At 42.6% G+C, this 19,824-nt stretch overlaps 1 protein-coding gene across 1 annotated transcript; it reads right to left on the bottom strand.

The window, feature by feature from the left end:
- Positions 1-764: 764 nt before the first annotated feature.
- DHTKD1 (dehydrogenase E1 and transketolase domain containing 1) lies at positions 765-18,954 on the bottom strand. Its single transcript, XM_041483743.1, has 16 exons — positions 18,861-18,954; positions 17,337-17,492; positions 16,543-16,852; positions 14,662-15,022; positions 11,749-11,920; positions 9,999-10,197; positions 8,426-8,738; positions 7,274-7,358; positions 6,503-6,642; positions 5,976-6,126; positions 4,959-5,065; positions 4,518-4,682; positions 4,058-4,140; positions 2,351-2,520; positions 1,748-1,833; positions 765-1,308 (listed from the first exon to the last, which is right to left on the bottom strand). The coding sequence occupies exons 1-16, from the start codon at positions 18,952-18,954 to the stop codon at positions 1,207-1,209; spliced, it is 2,694 nt and encodes an 897-aa protein (XP_041339677.1). The 3' UTR covers positions 765-1,206.
- Positions 18,955-19,824: the final 870 nt, after the last annotated feature.

The raw sequence follows: 19,824 nt of genomic DNA, 5'->3' as shown, positions 1-19,824 counted from the left end.
GAGGTTGTGCAGTTTGCCGGAGCAAAGCAGGAGAAACATGACTTCATGTGGCTGTGATGGATGAACTAAAGCAGTGATGTGAAACATCACAAAACAGAGGTAACTTCTGGATCACATGGAGTTAATTAATGAGTATGTCAATTAACTAGGATGAAATACTAAAGAAGGCTTCAGAGATGATTTTGGGAGCTGTCTCCCCAAGTGAACACACACCCTGCCTGTGATCTGCTTTTTCTCACCTACCATGACTTTCCATCTGCAAGTGCTAGGTCTGGTTAAACCCCACTTGTTTCTTTTCAAAAATGTCTCTGGCTCACAGTGAGTTTGCACAGGTAACTGAGAAAAGCAAGGAGGTGCCAACCTCACCCTGAAACCAGGAAAGGAAAAATGCTGGGAGAAATCCTGTGGTGGTGGGAATGCTGCTGTGGGGCAGTCAACACTGGGATCAGCCTGGGATGCCTGTTCCACTTGATTTCAATAGTCTCTCACTTAACCTCAGTGTTTTGGTCTTTTATCCTTTGTTTCTCAATGAAGACTGATTTCTTTCCTTTCTCCCGATGACAGCTGTGCTGAAACCATTCCTTAGGATTTCTCACCCACTGGGTGGGAAAAACAGTGGTGCCTGAAGCCTTCAGGAGCCATCCTGCATGGTGCTTCCAACGGAAATCCTGTTTTAACAACTCATACACTAAGAGCACCAACAGCCACAACAGATTGCATTCCTGGTCCTCAAGGAAAGAAAAAAGAGATAATCCACGACATTCTGCTATAGAAATGGCTCATTCCCAGGCATGGGGAAGCATTTATTTGATCAAGCAGTACTAACACTTCTGTAGGAAGAGAAGAAACAGAACCTGTTTCCACACATGCACCATCCCAGGAAACTGTCAAGTGCAAATAAGCAGCAAGATAAGGTGTTCCACAGACACCTCACCAATCTGTCCCCTGGACTGGATTTTTAACTTTATAAAGACATTTTGTAGAAAACTGTATAAGAGAAAAAGAAGTATCAGGAGTAACAGGCACTTCTCATTGTTAGGCATTCCCCAACATGAAAAAATTGCTTCATCATTACCAAACTTATTCCACCATTTATTTTTTTTTTCCATTTTGGAGAACTAAGAGTCTTCAGGATCTGGCTTTTGTTCTTCACAGGAGGAGGCACTGAACATGACTGACATCAGGAGCAGTCCATCCATTGAAAACTTAGATAAATGTGTGGGTCAGAACATCTTCCTGCTGCTTGTTGTGGAGGGTTCCAATGCCGACTGCTGGGGCTGGTAGAGGAGGTCTGCTCACAAGACGGAGCTGAAATTGGAGTTGTGGGGAAATGATTAATGAAGGACAGAATCACATCTCGAGGTCCTGATGCCACAGTGATATCTGCTGTCAGGTAACTGGGCAGTCCCAGCTGGAAGTAATGCAGGAAGTTATCCCTCATCTCCTAAAGACCATGGCTCCAACCACTTTATAGTGCATGATCTGCCAGAGCAAATGGCACCTTTGCATTCTCCTCCTACTTGGGATCTTTCATTACCCTGTCTACTTTGACTGAACACCACGTAAAATAAAGCTCCAGTCCTGCTCTTCACCAATAGTGCTATAAAGAGCAGAAGCAGCTGAAATTAGAACACACATTTGGTTTAGGAATCAAGATTAGGTTTTTTGTTAAGCACCATAAAATTTTGCGTCCAAGGAGAATTTCTAACTTCATTTTAAAGACTAAAACACCCTGGGGACATCCTACCTTAAGCCCCAGCTGCTTTTCAAACCGTGGAGACACAAAGGACCATGGACCCATGTTCTGTGGTTCTTCCTGACTCCAGATGAAGACTAAAGGAAGGATAAGGGTACATAACAAACATGCATATTTATCTTTTCAGCAGAGAAAGAAAACCAGTTTTTTGTTTTTGTAGCACCTCTAGTTTTTTTGTCTTGGCACTACCTTTGAAATGAAGGCATGCCACACTTAATTCCCTTGCAGCTCAGAACTGAATTCAAACCCAAAGTATGTCTATCATTAGGGTATACTGTGTGTATATTCTGTTTTTCCAGTGCTGTTTTCAAAAGCTACTAAAATAACTGGACTGCAAAGACCAACACAAAAAATATCTCAAATGGTTTGCTCTGATTTTCAGTGCTGCTTCTTGGAAGCTAACAATAGCAGAGAAAAGAGTTCTTTTCACACAAGTGATAAACATTTCTGAAACATCCCACTCCAGAAACGCTTAGATGTACAAGGGGGAGAACAAAGAGGAAAAAGCCACTACAGCTCTTCATCTTAAAAGGCAACAGATTTAGTTCAGCACTTCAAAGAGACTAGAAACACAAAGGTAGAAGCTTGGCTGACCTTTTGCATGGCTGTAGTTGCTCAGCTCTTGCTGTAGAGCTTCCAGGGGGAAAGGACAGAGCTCTTCAAGTCTCAGAATAGCTGTGCTGTGTTTCTCAGTTCCCAGTGTTTCTCTTTGCTTCACTAGAGCATAGTAATGCTTTCCAGAACACAGCACCACTTGGGTGACACTAAAGAAAATAAAAAAGAATGTTTCCAAGTTTAGTGTTTTACAGAAACTTGATACAGGAGAGCTTCACACTTCTAACCAAAAAAACCAGTCAAACTTCAAAGACAACTTCATAGAGCTAAATTGCTTCCCTATACTGTCTTTTCTCTTCCTTGCCTTCCCTTCCCTCCCACTCCCCTCCAACAGCTGGCAAACTAACCTTTGAGCACAGTATGCCAGAGGTCCTGTTTCTTCAGTAATTTTGGGAAAGTTACCTTACAGTGGGATTGATCTCTCTTAGCTCTATTAAAAATTAAACACCCAGTCAAAGCTAGTCATCTCTGCACTCTCTGTAGAAAATACCAGAGGGAGAAAAGTCCCTCCAGAGGACAATTCTCTGCCATGCCAAAGCAGGACTGCCTGCTGGAGACACTACACCCTCCTGCAATCACAGAGGTCTTGGCTGCCTAATCTTACTGGAAAAAGCAATGGGATAAACTACATCCTTTGTGCCTCACTATCCCACTTAAAAAACCCAGGATGCTAAGGTACTTCCAGCCTTTTGATGGGGGTCAGGAAGTGAAGAGGAAGGAGGTTCAGTCTTGGGTACTACTGGGGCAAGCAGCAGATAAGGGGAAAAAATATTAAGGTTGAATTGGTCATTGTGAACAGGATTCACTGTAACATCTGAAAGTAGACAGATGTACACACACTTTGTTATTGTCCCATCTCATCAGCTCAGGTGTTCCAGCCCCAGAACAAAAATTCTGGATTCAGTTTTGGGCCAATCATGATGAGAAAGACATTGAGGAGCTGGAGCCCATCCAGCGAAGGGAATGGAGCTGGTGAAGGGTCTGGAGCACAAGTCCTGTGAGAAGCAGCTGAGGGGCCTCAGCCTGGGGAAAAGGAAGCTCAGGAGGTGTCTTTTCACTCTCTACAACTCCCTGACAGGTCATAGCCAGGTGGGAGTTTGTCTCTTCTCTCAGGTAAAACACAATAAGACAAGAGGAATCAGCTTCAAGTTGCATCAGAGGAGGTTTAGATTGGATATTAGGAAAAATTTCTTCACTGAAAGGGTCAAGCACTTGAACAGGCCTCCCAGGGCAGTGGTGGAGTCACCATCTTGGACATTTAAATGTCTAGATGTGACACTTGGGACATGGGTTAGTGGTGGACTTGGCAGTACTGGGCTAAGATTGGACTTGATGATCTAAAGGATCTTTTCCAACCTAAACAAATCTGTGATTCCATGATTCATGCTAATGGACATGGTGCAGAATAGGCCCCATCAGGTTGGTAACTACAACCACAACTACAACTTGGCCCTGTGAGGCCAAGGGGTGACAGCCTAAACACTTCACTGCTTTGCAGACAGATGTGGTAACTACCAACAGTTACCAGAGGAAAGGGAGAGGAAGTAAAACTAACCACAGTCGTCTACCATAAAACATTTTCCCCTCAAAGTCTCCTCTTTCATACCACCTCAAATTTGAGCTGTTGGGTAGGAGAAAGGGACAGGACATCTCTTTTGAGCTTCTCCTCTAAGAAAGCAGAGCTACCTTTTAGGATTTACTGAGGAGTCACCAATGACAGGCTTGAATGTTGTCCCTGGGGCCATTTCTTCAAAACTTGATACAGCAGCCTACATGGGGAAAGAGTTGGAAGTTACCAAATCTTGCTGCTTTTCCCTCAGGCCAGAGTCAGAAAGAATACTGAGACAGGGTTTGGTAAGTACAAAATACACAGTTTTCCCTCTCCCTCATATTCCTATTCCCAGTGAAAAGTGAGATGATAAGCTTCCCAAGAACACCATCAGGCCAGGAATGAACCCTACTTCTAGCTCACCTCCACCCAGCTTTAATCCTCAACCTGTTTGGCCCCAAAAAGGCAAAATTCCACTGTCTTGACCCCAAAACAGCAATCAGAGAACACAGAAGGAAAAAAAAAAAAAAAGGGAAAAGAGCACAAAAGAGGATAAAGAGAGAAAAAAATAAAGAGGAAGGACATTTTTCAGCTTACTGGAAGCCTGAGTAACACTTTGGGAGAAGCAACAATGAGAGGTTTCCTGAAGTTTCGGACCATTTGCCTCCGGAGTAAATGGAAATACTGTGCAGGGGTGGTGGGATGCACAACTGACATGTTGACCTGGTCACCATCAACACCCTCTTCTGAGCTGTCACACATCTGTCCAGGGGGAACACAGCAATACCTTGTCAAATGCAAGCAGTGAGACTAATATGCAAGAAAGAATCCAGGCACACGAGGCACACTGACCTGTACAGGAACAGATTAGTAAATATCCAAATTCAAGAGAGGAACAACTTCAAAGAAATGGGTTTAGCATTTAACTGGTAAGATTGTGTCTGAACTGCCTCCTTGGAGCACACTGCAGCCGAGGTCCCAGAGCATCGACTGCCAGTGCTGTGCTGGGGATGCTGACCCTGGGAGGTGTGTTGGTACCTGTAGGAACCGTTCCATCCGGCAGGACGAGTGCTCAGGGCCTGCACCATCATAGCCATGGGGAAGAAGAATTACTATCCCACTCTGCAGAAGCCATTTAGCCTCACCTAGAAACACAGAATGAGGAGGAAGCAAAGGATGATTTCCACAGAATATAAAGCCACAGAACATATTACTTTGCACAAACTGCTCAGGAAAAAGAGTAACCAATTTCCACATCATTAAATACAAGCCTGAAACATGCTGCTGGCATTCTGCCCCGAGATTCATTACAGTGAAATAACACATGTAAGGTGATCTGAAGTTTCTGAAATCATCAGGTAGCTCTGGGCTTCCAAAAGACTTAAGTCTCCACATGGAGCACATGACACAGTGAAATTTTAAAGCTTCATCTCTGCAGGTGTGATCCCAGCAGCATCCTGTGAGCCAGTTCTGTTTAACACAGCAGTGCTTGCTCTCCTGAGCTCTGCCAAACCTCCTGCACTATACAAGAGATTACAATCAAATCCAGAATTTGGGTGGGAGAAGAGGGCCTGTGAATTTCCATCTATGACGACAGAGGTTTTATATCTGAGCACTCAGAAAACATGTTAGAGTCAAACTTAGTAAGGTGTTGTGGGGTTTTTTGTTTGTTTCTTTTAAATAATCGCTATTTTCCTTCTCTATTGCTTCAGGAATTTTTTGGATGCTTCACAGAGGAAAGGTACAGCCTACAAAGCTACCAACCATATATACACACAGTAAAATACATGTGGGGGAAGAAAGGCTGTTAGTATAATTAATTGTCCTTTTGTAATGACTGTACTCTGCCAAGGAGTCTTTCATTTTAGATGTACTGTCCTTAGAGAAAAGCTGCACAGAAGTCAGGACCTCACAGGCAAGCTCATAGGAATCCTTGAGAAAACAGAATTCTTTGCACAACATGTTGTCCTTTTACTTGAAAGAGGAAGGATTTTCTAAAAATGTGAATAATACAAATGATTAATTCTTAAATATATTAGTTCCTTGTACACTCACCTCCAGAGATGAAAGTGTCAAATATTATCTGGGCTCCATTAAAGAAGTCTCCAAACTGAGCTTCCCAAATTGGCAGTAACTTAGGGCTCTCAATACTCATTCCATATTCAAAACCAAGCACAGCTTCTTCAGACAAGGGACTGTTACTCACCTAACAAAAGGAAATTGTTGGGGTGGGGCGGGGGATGAGGAAGAAGACAACCAAGGGTTAAGAAGCATTGGAACCAGATAAAAATTGCTGACAACACACACTCCTAAAGGCAATTGATAGGCACTGATTTTTTGCATTTGAATGAAGGCACTGAGAGGAAAAGAGTAACATTTGATCTCTCAAGGAAAAGCAAATCCCCTTGTTAAAGCTCTAATTTCTAACGACAAAGAATAGGGATGCCCTGACAGTTTTTATGTCCCTGTATCCAGGTTTTGCCAGAACATACACTAGGCCTTACATATGTCTCAGCAGCTTTAAAAAATGCATTGTTTCAGCACAATATGAAGAAGGTGGTCTTGTGGGCTACAGAACCTACCTCTAGGAAACCCTTCTGGTCTGGGGACATGTGATTCAGAGGAATGTAGGTATCATCTGTCTCTTGGCAAACCAACATCGCGTGTCGTTGGCTGAAGGTTCCTCTGCCAACATCTTGTCCACTTAGTCTGATATTAAACCCTTGCCAAGCAATAAACACAACACCAGATCAGCAAGTTATGTAAAGAGAAAACATGCAGGACATAATTCTATCTCTTGTTATATCTCTTTCTGGATTTCCCCTCATCAGCAACATCAAATCTGAGATGCAATTCTTAACCAGCAACAGCTCCAACTGTCAAGCACACAGATGCTCTGACATTATTTTGGGTGAAATGGTTCAATTTACTGAAGCAAATAATTGCAAAAAAATGTGCATTCTGTATCATATGTAAATAGATATTTGAATTCAGGCTAGAGAGGAGGGAGAAGAAATAGTATCATAAAGCACAGAAAGTACTTGGGAGCCACACTGATGTCAGCTGCACTGCTTGTGCTCAGCTCTATGAACAAATGGTTTTAGGGAGTGAGAGGGAGCTACAGTTCTTTGAAGATATTTAAGACTCAGTCTACAAATATTAGTGACACACAGGATTCATATTTATCTTCTCTTAGACCATGCAAATTGTCAAATTTATAAATCATAGCAATTTTTACTTAGAAACACCTAAGAAATCTAATGTTTGACATTAGATTATTATTGACATTAAAAACAAAATTATTGACAATCAAGCAAAAATATTTTACTGACTGCTGTCTTGTGGCCTCTTACCTTGGCTCAGCAGAGAACCAAATGCTAAAGTTTCAGCTGTTGCCCAGTCCAGTTTTTTTCCTTCCTCCATTTTTTGAATTCTTGACTAAGCAAATAAAGAAGAAGAAAAAAATACTATTTTGTCTTTTTCCATCTGTAGCTTTTTTGGTGGCACAGACTAATATTAGAAGCTAGGGAAAAAAGCAACACACTACAGAGAGAAATGCTTTATTCCTTCAGCCAGCTTAGGCTGCATTAGAATACAGAGTCTTATTTCAGCACATCCTGAAGAAGGACCACAGAACCATAGGTGATCCATGTGTTCACCTCCCAGTCAATAAACTGTGGACTGATTAAGTAATCCTAGTCAGAGAATATGAAAAATCTTAGCACAGCACAGAGTGTAGTCTTGACAGACTTCTGGTCTGTCTGGTTAGCAGTGATGAAAGATACCAGGTGTAAGTATTTCAGTCTCCAGAACTTCCCTGTTCTGGCCTGCAGAACTGCAGACAAATGATCAAACTGAGCTGTGGAGTTCTTGCCTTGGGCTGGGAAGACAAAAACATCAGTCTTTTGAAATACTCAACTCACAGCCTCTCTCTGGCTGCCAAGCAGACACCTGCACACACTCATCATTCATCAAAGGAAAACATTCACAAACCCCAAGCTGATCCAAACCAAACATCAGCTTAGGAGCTATCAAACCCAGACTGTCAAACTAGGCCACATGTTGTGTAGTGTTTATATATATATAAGTTATAAAACACTCACTACTGGCTTTAGAAACTGTGTACACTATTGCCAGGTTCCTTTACCTGAGTCATTCCTTTACCAAGTACTCATTCTAATTACTAACTATATAAATGTTAGTAACTTATCATAATAGTTTCTTTCTATTTGTAAGAATAATAAACTGTGTTTTCTATAAGTTTTTTTCTTCATTGCAATAAAATATTGTTGAAATAACAAACTAAAGTACATGGTCAGACCTGGGTGAAGAAGTCTTTCTTCAAAACTGGAGGAAAAATGGCATAATCTCAGCCTTGAAACAGAGTGAGCTGATTTTCCTAGAGAATACCACGCTGTTCTCTAACTGGCAACCCTGCTGTGTTTAGACTTCTTCCTGTAACAGGTTTGAGCCATGGGATCAGAAGTATCATGATCTCTACTCACCTGAGCATAGGTCTTCATGAGATGGCTGTGCATCTGGAGCTCTTGGGGCACCTCCACAGACTTGGCTCCAATGAACTGCAGCAGAGGCACAGGCATGCCAGTGTCCCAGGTGCTGATTGTGGCAGAAGGCTCCACGAAGCCTTTCCAGTGAGCCTGCAGGTTGGTAGGGGGTGGGCTGTATGAAGTCATGTTGGCAAGGTGATCATTCAGCTTGGAATAGCACGTGGTCTTTATCTCAGACACTTCAGCCTCAGTCATGAGCCCAGCAGCCGTGAGGTGTTCTGCGTACGTGTCCGGGATACTCTTACGGGATCTGCCAGGGAGGGAATCAAACCACACAGATACTAAACCTGAAACCAGTGTCACAGGAGAACAAGGAAATACCACCTTACTACAGTCAGGTACCATGGAAAACTCATATAAATGGTGTCCTGGTGCATTATACTCATTTGCATGAAGTTCAATTTCCTGGCATTTTCAAAAAGATAACAGTTCTCTCAGGGATTTGTTTTATAGTCCTTTATTTAAAAAGTGAAAGTGCTATAGTTGGCAGTTACAGGTAAAAACAAGTCAAAATCCCCTTGTCATTGTCATATTTTCTGAAAAATTTCTTTGCCCAGGATTTCTTCTCCTGGGAAGCTGAGAAGCCTCAGAGAAAAATGTAAACAATAATTATCTGATTTGCTTCTCCTGTGTTTTGCTGCTTTGGAGATTGTTTACCAACAGGTGCATGTTTCATTGTTTGCATGTGAATTGTTTTTACTTATTGGCCAATTATGGACTCTGGAAGAGAGAGTCACGGGTTTTCATTAGTATTCTTAGTAACCTTGTGTCTATATCCTTTCTCTATTCTTTTAGTATAGTTTAGTATAGTTTTAGTATAGCATTCTTTAATATAATATAGCATGATAAAATACTAAATTAGCCTTCTAAGAACATGGAGTTGATTAATCAATTTCCTTCCTTTGACGGGGACCCCAGAAACTACCACACCCCCTCTGTGCTACCATGAGTATTCTCTTCAGAGAAATTCACAGTAGGATTTCTGCATTGGAGAGAATCAAGGCAACCATTCCATAAACGCTTCACCTAAAATACCACAATTCTCTGGCAACTGAATTTTTTTTGTGTTTTTCTTCAGGGATAAGGATGGAATCTGAATACTTTAAAATGCTGATAAAGATGAGTCCCCACTGGAAACAGCAGGACAAGGCAAAGACAAGACAAGCATCACACTGGCTTCCTGCCCATTCTCCCACAGCATGCACGCTTCCCCTTGGCACACAGAAGGCAACTTTGCCCTCTGATTACCAGTGGTGACAAATTTGAAATCCAAGAGCTATGTCCAAGATTGTTCTCCAAAAAGCACCAAGACACACATTCAAGAGCCAACAGTAATGATTGCTCATTAACATCTTATTATCAGACTCACACTGCAGTCAAGGGCTGCTGACAGTCCAGCTGCACCTTACATAAAGACCTGTGGATATATCAAAGGATCTCACACCGAGACTTCTGTTGCAGCAGTAAGACTTGAGGTGGTGCAGACATATTTTGGTGGTGCAAGCCTTACCTGATGATTTTGTACATGCTGGGGTTGGTGAAGAAGGGCTCATCAAGCTCATTGTGGCCCCACTGCCTGTAGCACAGCAAGTCCACAATGACGTCCCTGCGGAACTGGCGCTGGTACTCCACAGCCAGTCGTGTGGCACGGACAACTTCCTCAGGATCATCCCCGTTCACATGGATAACTGCACATCCAACGATTTTACCTGCCCAGGGATCCAAAACACAGCTGCAGTCACACCCAACCCCTTCCAAAGGAAGCAGACACACACCTGCTCTGCTGAAAGTACAGACAACCCATTTGAAGTAAGTATATTAAAAAGAAATAAAAAGAAGATGTTCTTTGTGATGAGAGCTGGGGTAGGGAGAGGAGTCTTGCCTGAGAGAACATGCAATTAGCCCAACCTACTGTATTTGTCAGTTTGAGCACAACTTCTTTACGAGCACTTTGTTCCCAGAGGACTTTCTACACACAGTTCCTGCATCATATTAATCTGGTAGTGTACAGGAACGTGGAGAGAACTACTTGATTGCTTCTCTTTCAAACAGAAATTGAGTTTTGCTTCCTTCTTATCCTAAGCTATCACTACCATGAATTCATATAAGCCAAAAGCAATTTTCTCCCTTATTAGTAGGGAGTATCACTCTATCCACTGCTCCTCCAGGCAGAAAAATCTCTTCATTAAAGAGAACATGGTAAAATTTCAAGATCTTAACACCCTCTCCTGTATAACAATTTGGCTGCAAGCAACAGTGCTCCTTTTGTACTTTATCTGTCCAAATTCTGGAAACTAAGATACTTCAGCCATTCCTGGCTCATGTCAAGTTTTCCTCCCTAGCAAAATACTAAAGCTCAGCTATATTACAGCCCCTCCTCACTGACAGGTAAGAAGAAAGGAAAACTAAGGATGGAGGCAAAAAACCAACCTAAACAAAAACAATCCATAACACAAAACCAGCCCAGGCAAAACAATAACATATGCTATCTACCTTACCAGATTTAATGAATCTACTTGTTTGGTTTGATGAAACCATATGACAAACACTTGATGTTAGGTCAAAAGCATACAAAAGTATATTTTTACTTACAGGAGACATATACAAGATAACTAACTACTATGTCTCTGATCTTACTGGTAATACATCTGTTTATCACTAAGAAAAATCAGTCCAAAATAAAGCTTCTAGTTCAGGCATAGAAAGATCTTGAGCTTCATCCTTAAATTGAAAGCTCAACAGGTTCACATGACAACAAACAAAACAGAAAAAATGGAGGAGTATCTGACGTAAAAATCTTGCTTAGAAAACACACAGATGATTTTTATGAAATTTAACAAGAGATATTTAAAATAAATCTCCATATTAAAATATATACTCCATTGCAATACCTTTCTAAAAGCTGTCAATGATATGACAGAAACTGAGTTATAAACACTTGACAGAAATCAAATCTTGCAATTATTTTATCACATCCTGTAAAAATGTGACAAGATTTTCCCTTCATATTTAGTCTTTGCCATAAAGCAGATAGGGGAGGGCATATTTTTAGATCTGAATTGTTGCTAGTAGGAGGGAATAATAATAATAATAATAATAATAATTTTAATTCCTACTCTACCATGAAACTGGAGTTACAATAATCTCTCCCTAGAGCTGACAGGCAGTTGCTATAAAAAGTCCATTGCAAAGCTTACACTGCAGTTAAAAATCCTTTCTGACACAACAGGCAATCTTCCTTGTGATTCAACCCTACCTACCAATGTCACTGCAGTACAGAGATGACCTTCCTCTCTCTGGAGGAGTGGTATAGCCCAGCTGGTTATTAACAATCAAATGGATGCTCCCACCAACTCTGAAATGCGGTAGATTAGAGAGGGTCAATGTTTCAGGAACAATCCCTTGCCCAGAGAAAGCAGCATCACCATGAACCTACACGAGGGAAGAAAATGGAAAAGTCTCATTAGGAAACACCGGAGGAACAGCAAAATCAAAACCATAACTCATTAAGTAAGACCTCCTAAACTGGGTACATGGAACAGACACAGTTCCAGCTGGACCCACTTCTTAATCCCTCTCAGAATACTGTTTCCACGACTTGAGAGTTTAAACAGCCTTATCACTAACACAAGGTCACAGCAGCCAACATGAATGCCTGATGTAATCCCTCCCTGGAACTGACCTATAATCTCTTAAAACTGACCCACCAGTGTCCAGGTGACTGCAAGCTTCCTGGCTATGGCAAAGGTGCAGCAGTCAGAGGCAAGCCACTGACCCCTGAACGAAGGGAGCCACTCACCACAGCATTCACTACGCCATGGCTGAAGTTGAATGTTGGTGAACAGGGACTTATGCCCACTTCCACCTTACCAAACAGACAAGAACAGAAAAAGAAGTGGAAGCACTCCAAACAAAAAACTTTCAAAAGGAAATAAAATCTAAGTTCTTAGTTACATTTCTAAATAGCAATAGCAAATAAATACTGCAAATAAAAAAATAGTTTGGAAGAAGAAGGGAGAATACTGTGATAGCCAACCCAGGTTTCCAACAAAGGCTAGAGGCACTGGAGTGAGTATCATCTAACATTTCAATGTTTTGAAATTGGAGACAGTTCTCCTTTGATGAAGATGACGACAGTTTCCTCAGAATGCAGACTCAGTCATTTGCAGATTAAAGTCACTATGCAGATTGATGTACTTCCTTACTGAAACCAAATGACAGTTCTGCTTTCTAGCTGTGGAATAGGGGTTTGAAGCCTTAAGAGACTTCTGCCAGTACACCAAGATAACAGAGGTACAATCATCAGTGAAATGGCAGCACTGGGTATTCCAATACAGATTTTTAAGAGGTATCACAGCAAAACAAAGGTAACTACTGCAAGAGAGAAGCCAGCATCCCCACTCTATCCCTTACCATGCTACACTTGCTCCTGAAGTGTTGGGTTTTCACCTTTCCCTCCTGGTTTCTTCTGCTGCCTAAGAAGGCTACATATCTCAGTGACAGCATTTGAGTGAAGACCCTAAAACACCTGAGAAAGCTTTATGACCTTTAGCACATCCCAAAGCATTAAAGCCTAATGAGAGTGTGACTATCCAATGACACAAGACTGTTCATATGCATCTCAAACCCCAGAGTATTCAATTCCTGTGGTGCAGGTATGATTTTACTCATTCTACCAAAAATATGGAGACAGTTTTTGCTAGGACACATTTTTCTCTGGTCTGCATTAGGAAAAAGCTAAAAGAAGACCTTCAGACCCTGGAAAATGAAGCTCACCACTGACAATGGCACCTTAACTGATCTTTAATCATTCTGCCCTCAAGCTCTGATACTGAGGTTTGTGGAAGAAGAGAAAAAATGCCAGTGTAAACCTCAATTCAGAGTTCAGAGTGTCTACAATGACATTTCTCAAGAGAAAGCACTGTAAAACCAGAAAGTTCAAAGTCAAACCCCCAAACCAAGATTCTGAAACACAAGGTGCCTGCTTTCATCTCTTTCTTCTCAATTAGTTGAATGAAAGCAGTTAACAGCTGGAATCAAAAATATGCCTGCTTCCAATTTCACTTGCGTACCTCTTAAAGACACTATCACAAGTAATGGTGATACATTTTCTTCCTTTTAGGAATACTTTGAATCAGTTGACTAACCTGGAGGTGTTTAGCATAGAATCAAATGTATCTCTTCTCCCCTAAGCAGTCCTCCCTGTCACTTACCCCCACAAATCCTAAGTGAAATTTTTCTTGGATAGGGAGGGTCCATTTATCCTGAAGAATCGTTGTTTAGAGTCATAGTACTTTCATTACTACATGGTGAAGATCTACCATTATGAGACAGAAACAATAGTATCTTCTCAAACTCAGAAATAACTGCACTGAAAGATGGAAACATATTGGGAAGCAAAAGTTGGCTGCACTTGCAAGCTCTAAAGACTTTCTTTTAATAAAAAACTAAGAACCCCAACTTGCCCAGAATATTTTGTATTCTCACGACTGCTTTTTCACAATATCCCACCCTTCCAGAAGAAAACAAAATATCTTTTTAACTGAAACGTTTTCACTCCTACATGTAGCTTCCTCCATGTTTGTTGTACTTTTCAGAACATTTCTGCCCAACTTGTTTTTACTTCTGGCCTTAAAATGTATAGAGTTCAATTCAGTTGTTTTTCCAAGTTCAAGTCAATGCAAGACAAGAAAATTTATCAAGGAACTGTTTAGGATTGCCCCTACAGCTATACAAGTCACTTCAAGGAGTAAAAACTAATTCCAGCAGAGTCTTCAACAGTACCATGACAAAATAACAAAATTCTAAATCCTCCTGAACATTTTGCAGCCTTGTTGACAGCTCTTCTCCAAACCCACTAATTTGAAAGAAAGCTTCCAGTGACACTTTAAATGCAAAAGTGAGGAAAGGCACACATGGCTCTCAATACAGAATATTATTAAAATAAAGGGAGGTATCAGAATCAGTATTCAGAAATCTTAGAAGTGCAATTATTTAAATGCCAGCATCATCACAAACGCCACCTGGAGATCTTCCTAGCACTCCTCTTTCTCCATAAAGAAGATCCCAGCTCTTGACATCTCAGTTTTGTTTGATATTTCTATGTACACTCCTGTTCACATTCTAGTCCAGCAAGTCTTACAAATATAAATTACAATAGCTGAGCAAAATACCTGCAGGCAAATAACTTTGTCCCCAGGCTGTGCAGAACTCTCTGGGGAGTAATCGCCATCGAGCAGAGTCTGTTGCCTGGCTCGTGTCTTGCCCACAGCCACTGGGTTGATGGCTTCTAAGTGTGAGGGGTTGGGGAGCAAGGTGACATGCACGGGTCTGTGGGAACCGAAGTCCAGATCTACAGAAGATGTCAGGTGGGAGAGAACGTCCCCAATGGCTGCTGAATTCTCTGGAAACTCACTCAAACCACGCATCTTGCGGAACATGAGCTGCAGGGAAACAGATTTGGTTAAAAACCTTTTCTGATTCACTGATACATTGAAAGAAAAACTCTCTCCTACCCCTGAAATTGCAATGATGCTTCAAAGTAGCAGAACATAAAACCATTCATTAGAGTTCTTTTAACAGTCTTCTGCAGACAGTTCACTGAATGTTGATAGGAAGGGAGAACACTCTCACACAGGTAACATTTTATTGCTCCAGCACTCAAAACACGGCAAACTTTTGGGGGTTTACTTTACTGCAAATAAACCAGGCAACTGCCTGTGAGATTATAAATCTCTTACTGTCTTAGGTTGCAAGATGCAGCTGGACGTGTGTATTCAATTGGCATCTGTTAGAGGTGGGGCAGCTATCTTCTGTTAATTAGGCTGTCTGTTAAAAGCAGGTGGGACAGTTTTCTTTATCTCTTCCATAATCAATCCTCCCTCCAGGAGATAGCTGCTGTTAATGGGCCAGTGAATGTCCCAGCATGGCAGATAAAATTACATCACCCCACTGGGAGATGCTCCACCCAGGGGGAGGAGCCAAGAGTTCCTACCTAGATATAATCTGATATTTGGAACAACACAGGCAGCCTTTTCCTACTGGATTCCCAGAGGAGCAGCTTTCTTCTCCCCTACATTCCCAGAGGAAGAACAGGCCCATCCACACTACCAACTGAGAAGGGAAGACTTAGCCACACCCAAAGATCTGAGCCAACTGCTTGTTGAGCAATATTCAGTTCTAAGGAATAATGTATACAAAACTGGTCACATATAATGGCAGTTTTTTTTCTGTCAGGGTTAACTTATATACTCTTAGTATAGTTGTGGTCATACTGAAATTAAAGTAGAGCACATCAGGGTCCCAATATCACCCTCCTGTGTCACCATGAAATTCCTCTAACTGCCAAAGAGGCCACAGAAAATACAAAGTGGGCTATATACTTCCGTTCAGTCATTGGTAAATATTACATTTAACACTCCTTCCACTTGGAAAACTGGAAACAGGGACACTTTCACAGATCCTGCTCTTCTACCTTTCCAACCTTCACAGATCCTGCTCTTCTACCTTTCAATCATTCTGGATAAAATACAAAGAAAAGGGGAAAAAATTAAAACTTTTCACAGTACAGAAGTATTGGAATAAATTTTCTCCATACATTTCAAAAGTGCATAAATATTTCACTTCCTTATAGAAGGCATTGAACAAAGGTTCCTTGCTGAAAAGCACCAATGCTATATGATACCAACTCAGCCCAACTCTGATTTGTTCTTCTAAAACCTTGAGGGACAGCATATTTTAAGGACAGTAAAACAGAGCAGCATGAGGGTGAGAGGAAAACACAGAACAGCTAAGCTAGAGCACAAGATTTCACGGAGCTCTGCTCAACCTTATGGTCCCATCAGTAACATTTAATATGAGCTGTCAGATCATTAATCTAAGAGTGTCTCACTTTTGAAGACTGATTATTCACGGGTTTATAGCATCATTATTTCAGTAATGGCTGGTAAGTTAATTCAGCAACAAACTCCAATGAGATTCCTCCATTGCATTGCATTGCTTCAGACAAAGCCTTATACTTCTTCCTCCTGCACACTGTCAAAGCCTTTCAGGACAGTGATTGTTCTTTTTCTGCATGAATCGTGTCCAGAATAGTAAAGGATGCATGACAGACTTCAGGACTATTACAATCCAGTAACAGAGAACAAAGTACCTGGGACTCCAGCATCAGTTTGCACAAGTGCTTTTTCTCTTCAGGTGTAAATGCTTCTTGCTTTAGCTCTTCAAACCTTTTAGCAAACCATTCTCTCTCCTCCAAAGTTGGAAGCTGGCTTGTTTCTATGGAAATATGCCCGCAGTATATATGGTCAAGGTAAGCCATCACATCCTCTACAGAAGCCTCCTCTTTTCCCATGTTTATAAGTCCTGGTGGGAAATAAATGTTATTTAGTCACTTTGGGGGAGGAGGGGAAGCACTAAGGCCTGTTTTGGAGAAAATAAGCAATGAGAGAGACCCCCCCTCCTTTGTTTAAGGCTGCAGCAAGGCTCTAAGAGAGACAAGAAAAGACAATTCTTGACTTCTGCCCCTGTACTTTCAAACCTTCACTACAGCGTTAAGTATTGTGGTAAATCATAGAATGTTACAGTAACACAAAAAAGTAATGTTTAACCTCAGTAGCTGTAAGAACAAGCACAAATTTTCATGATTTCTGAAGATGCTAGAAGGCAGCCTCTCACTGCAGTATGACTTCTGCAACAGACATATGTATGCTGAAGTTGACAATTTTCTGTCCAACAGTTTTCATCACTGACTGAGACACCACTCAATATTTGACTCTTCCACAGAGGCCACAGCCCCTCAATAAATCAGCCATGAACAGAATTTGCTGTGATAAGGCTGTGGACTCACCTGTAGTAACGAGAGGACCCTGAAGAACTTCAGCCAGCTCTTGGATTTCAGGTACCATGTTCATAACAGCTCGGCCAGCAAACAGTGGGTTTATTTTGGCTGCTTTGTGGCCATGTTCAGCATAGGCAGTTATTAAACGAGCAAGAGCATGGTCAACTAAAACCAAAAAGAAAGCAGAACAGTATCACACACATGCTCAGATTAAATCCACTTACAGCACCAACACAGGAATGTTTTGTCTGCTGGCAAACATCAAGGTTCTGGCTGGAAAGAGAACTTTTTAATGCAGTTATTTCTACCTTATTACCCCACAACAGCTCCCATCAGCAAATTGCTAAATCTGCTCCCCAAATCAATTTTCAAGCAAGTACACTCTAGATTTCCCCCACAGTTTCCCTCATAGGTTAGGCTCCTGTAAAAATATGTAAAGCTACTTCATTTTGCTTTAAATCTCTTTGCAACAGTAGTGAACCGAAACCACTACAAACAGGTATGTTCAAGTCAAGATCAGTACATTACCAGTGTATAGTCTTATTTCCTAAGCCAACTTAATCCTATCACTTATGCTTCCTTGTTCCTTGCTGGAATGACAGGAGGATTGGGTCTTAACAATAATTCAGGTCCCGTGATTTCAAAAAAATCCAAGTCTGTCTGCAGGAGCCAAGAGCATGTGCTGAGCCAAATGTGGTCAAAATTATCAACATGGGCAGAATTTGACCAGCTGGGAGATCAGACGCATGTTATTGTCACTGAGCACAGCCACAGACCAGGCTGATAAACTGCAAACAATAAAACATACTGCAAGCACAGCCTGCTACAAATTAATGACATGAACCTGCTTATAAAGCATTCCTAATGTGGACGGGGTTTTCATCCTGGTAAAAACACAGCACCGACAGTAGTCAGGTCTGAAGGCTTTTGTTTTCCAAAAACAATTCTCAGACCATAGCAGAAGGTTATTTCTCTGACACTTGTCAGCCCATTCAAAACAGCCCCTTTTCTCTACTGAGTTCTACAACAGAGGGACATAAGGCTAACAGTGCCCACAATGCTCTCAACAAGGAGGCCGTTTAAACGCAATTTTCAAAATGTTACATAAAAATATGTTAATCATTAACAAGGAGGCTACTTTGTGATGGGCCTCGGTGTCCAGGAGCTACAAACTGGTTTCACTCCTGCTCCTGGGCAAAGGATTTAATTCCTACCAGTCGCCAGAGTAAAGTTAATGCAAGCACCACACTCCTGTCTAGAAGAGTTTTCTGCTTGAAATCACCTTTCTGTAAAATGGAGCTAAAAGCAACACAGGGCTGCTGCAGGAAAGAGTTACGGGTATTTAATCATGGAATCCTAGAATGTTAACGGGTTGGAAGGGACCTTATAGACCATCAGGAACGAACCCCCCTGCCGTGGGCAGGGACACCTCCCACTAAACCAGGCTCCTCAAAGTTTTATCCCATCTGGCTTTGAACACAGTCAGGGTTGGGGCATCCACCACCTCCCTGGACAACCTGTTCAGTGCCTCACCGCCCTCAGTTCGGCTAGCCCAAGCCTCAGGATACAAAAGGAGAATGACAGGTAAAAGTACTTCTATGAGCCTCAGAACTCTCCGAGAGCCCATCGCTGAGCAAACTCCAGCAGTCGGTGCTCTCACAGCCGCTCCAGCCCGTGGAGCGGAGCCAGGCACCCCTGCCTTGCAGAAACCACAGCCGAGAGCTCTCGGGGCGGCTGCTCCGCTCTCTGCCCCGCCGGGACCAACACACGCCACACCTCAGAGCGCCCGCTCCGTGCTCGGGCCCCCATGGCCGCGCTGCCCCCGCCGCCGCCACCGCCCCCGGACCCGCCCCGAGCCCCGGGGGCGGCGCCCGCAGCGGGGCCCCTCAGGGGCTCCTGCCGTGCCGGACGGAACGAGGAGGCACATGATGTTCTGGGCTCCAGCGAGGCAATCTGGAGTGCTGTGCCCAGTTCTGGGCTCCCCCGCACAAGGGACACGGGGAGCTGCTGCTGAGGGTCCAGCGGAGCCGCAGGGGTGAGGAGGCCTCTGGAGCTTCTCTCCTGTGAGGAGACTGCGGGAGCTGGGCCTGGGCAGCCTGGAGAAGACTGGGAGGAGATTTTATAAATGCATATAAATGTCTCAAAGGTGGGTGCCAAGAAGTTGGTGCCAGACTCTGCAGTAGTGCCCAGCAACAGGACTAGGAGCAATGGCCATAAAATAAAACCCAAGAAGTTCCACCTCAACACGAGGAAGAACTTTTTGTTGGGAGTGGCAGAGCACTGGGACAGGCTGCTCAGGGATGTTGTGGGATGTCCCTCTGTGGAGACATTCAGAACCCACCTGGATGTGTTCCTGCATCAGCTGCTCCAGGTGACCCTGCCTTGGCAGCGGGGTTGGGCTGGATAATCTCCAGAGGTCCCTTCCAACCCTGCTCTGGTGAGACCCCGCCTGCAGTGCTGCGTCCAGCTCTGGGATCCTCAGCACACGAGGGACATG

The sequence above is a fragment of the Pyrgilauda ruficollis genome, unplaced genomic scaffold (assembly GCF_017590135.1).
Source record: "Pyrgilauda ruficollis isolate IOZ18807 unplaced genomic scaffold, ASM1759013v1 scaffold61, whole genome shotgun sequence".
In the NCBI taxonomy this organism is placed as follows: domain Eukaryota; kingdom Metazoa; phylum Chordata; class Aves; order Passeriformes; family Passeridae; genus Pyrgilauda; species Pyrgilauda ruficollis.
Note: the sequence above shows the minus strand (reverse complement) of the source record. Positions and strands in the feature narration are given on the sequence as shown.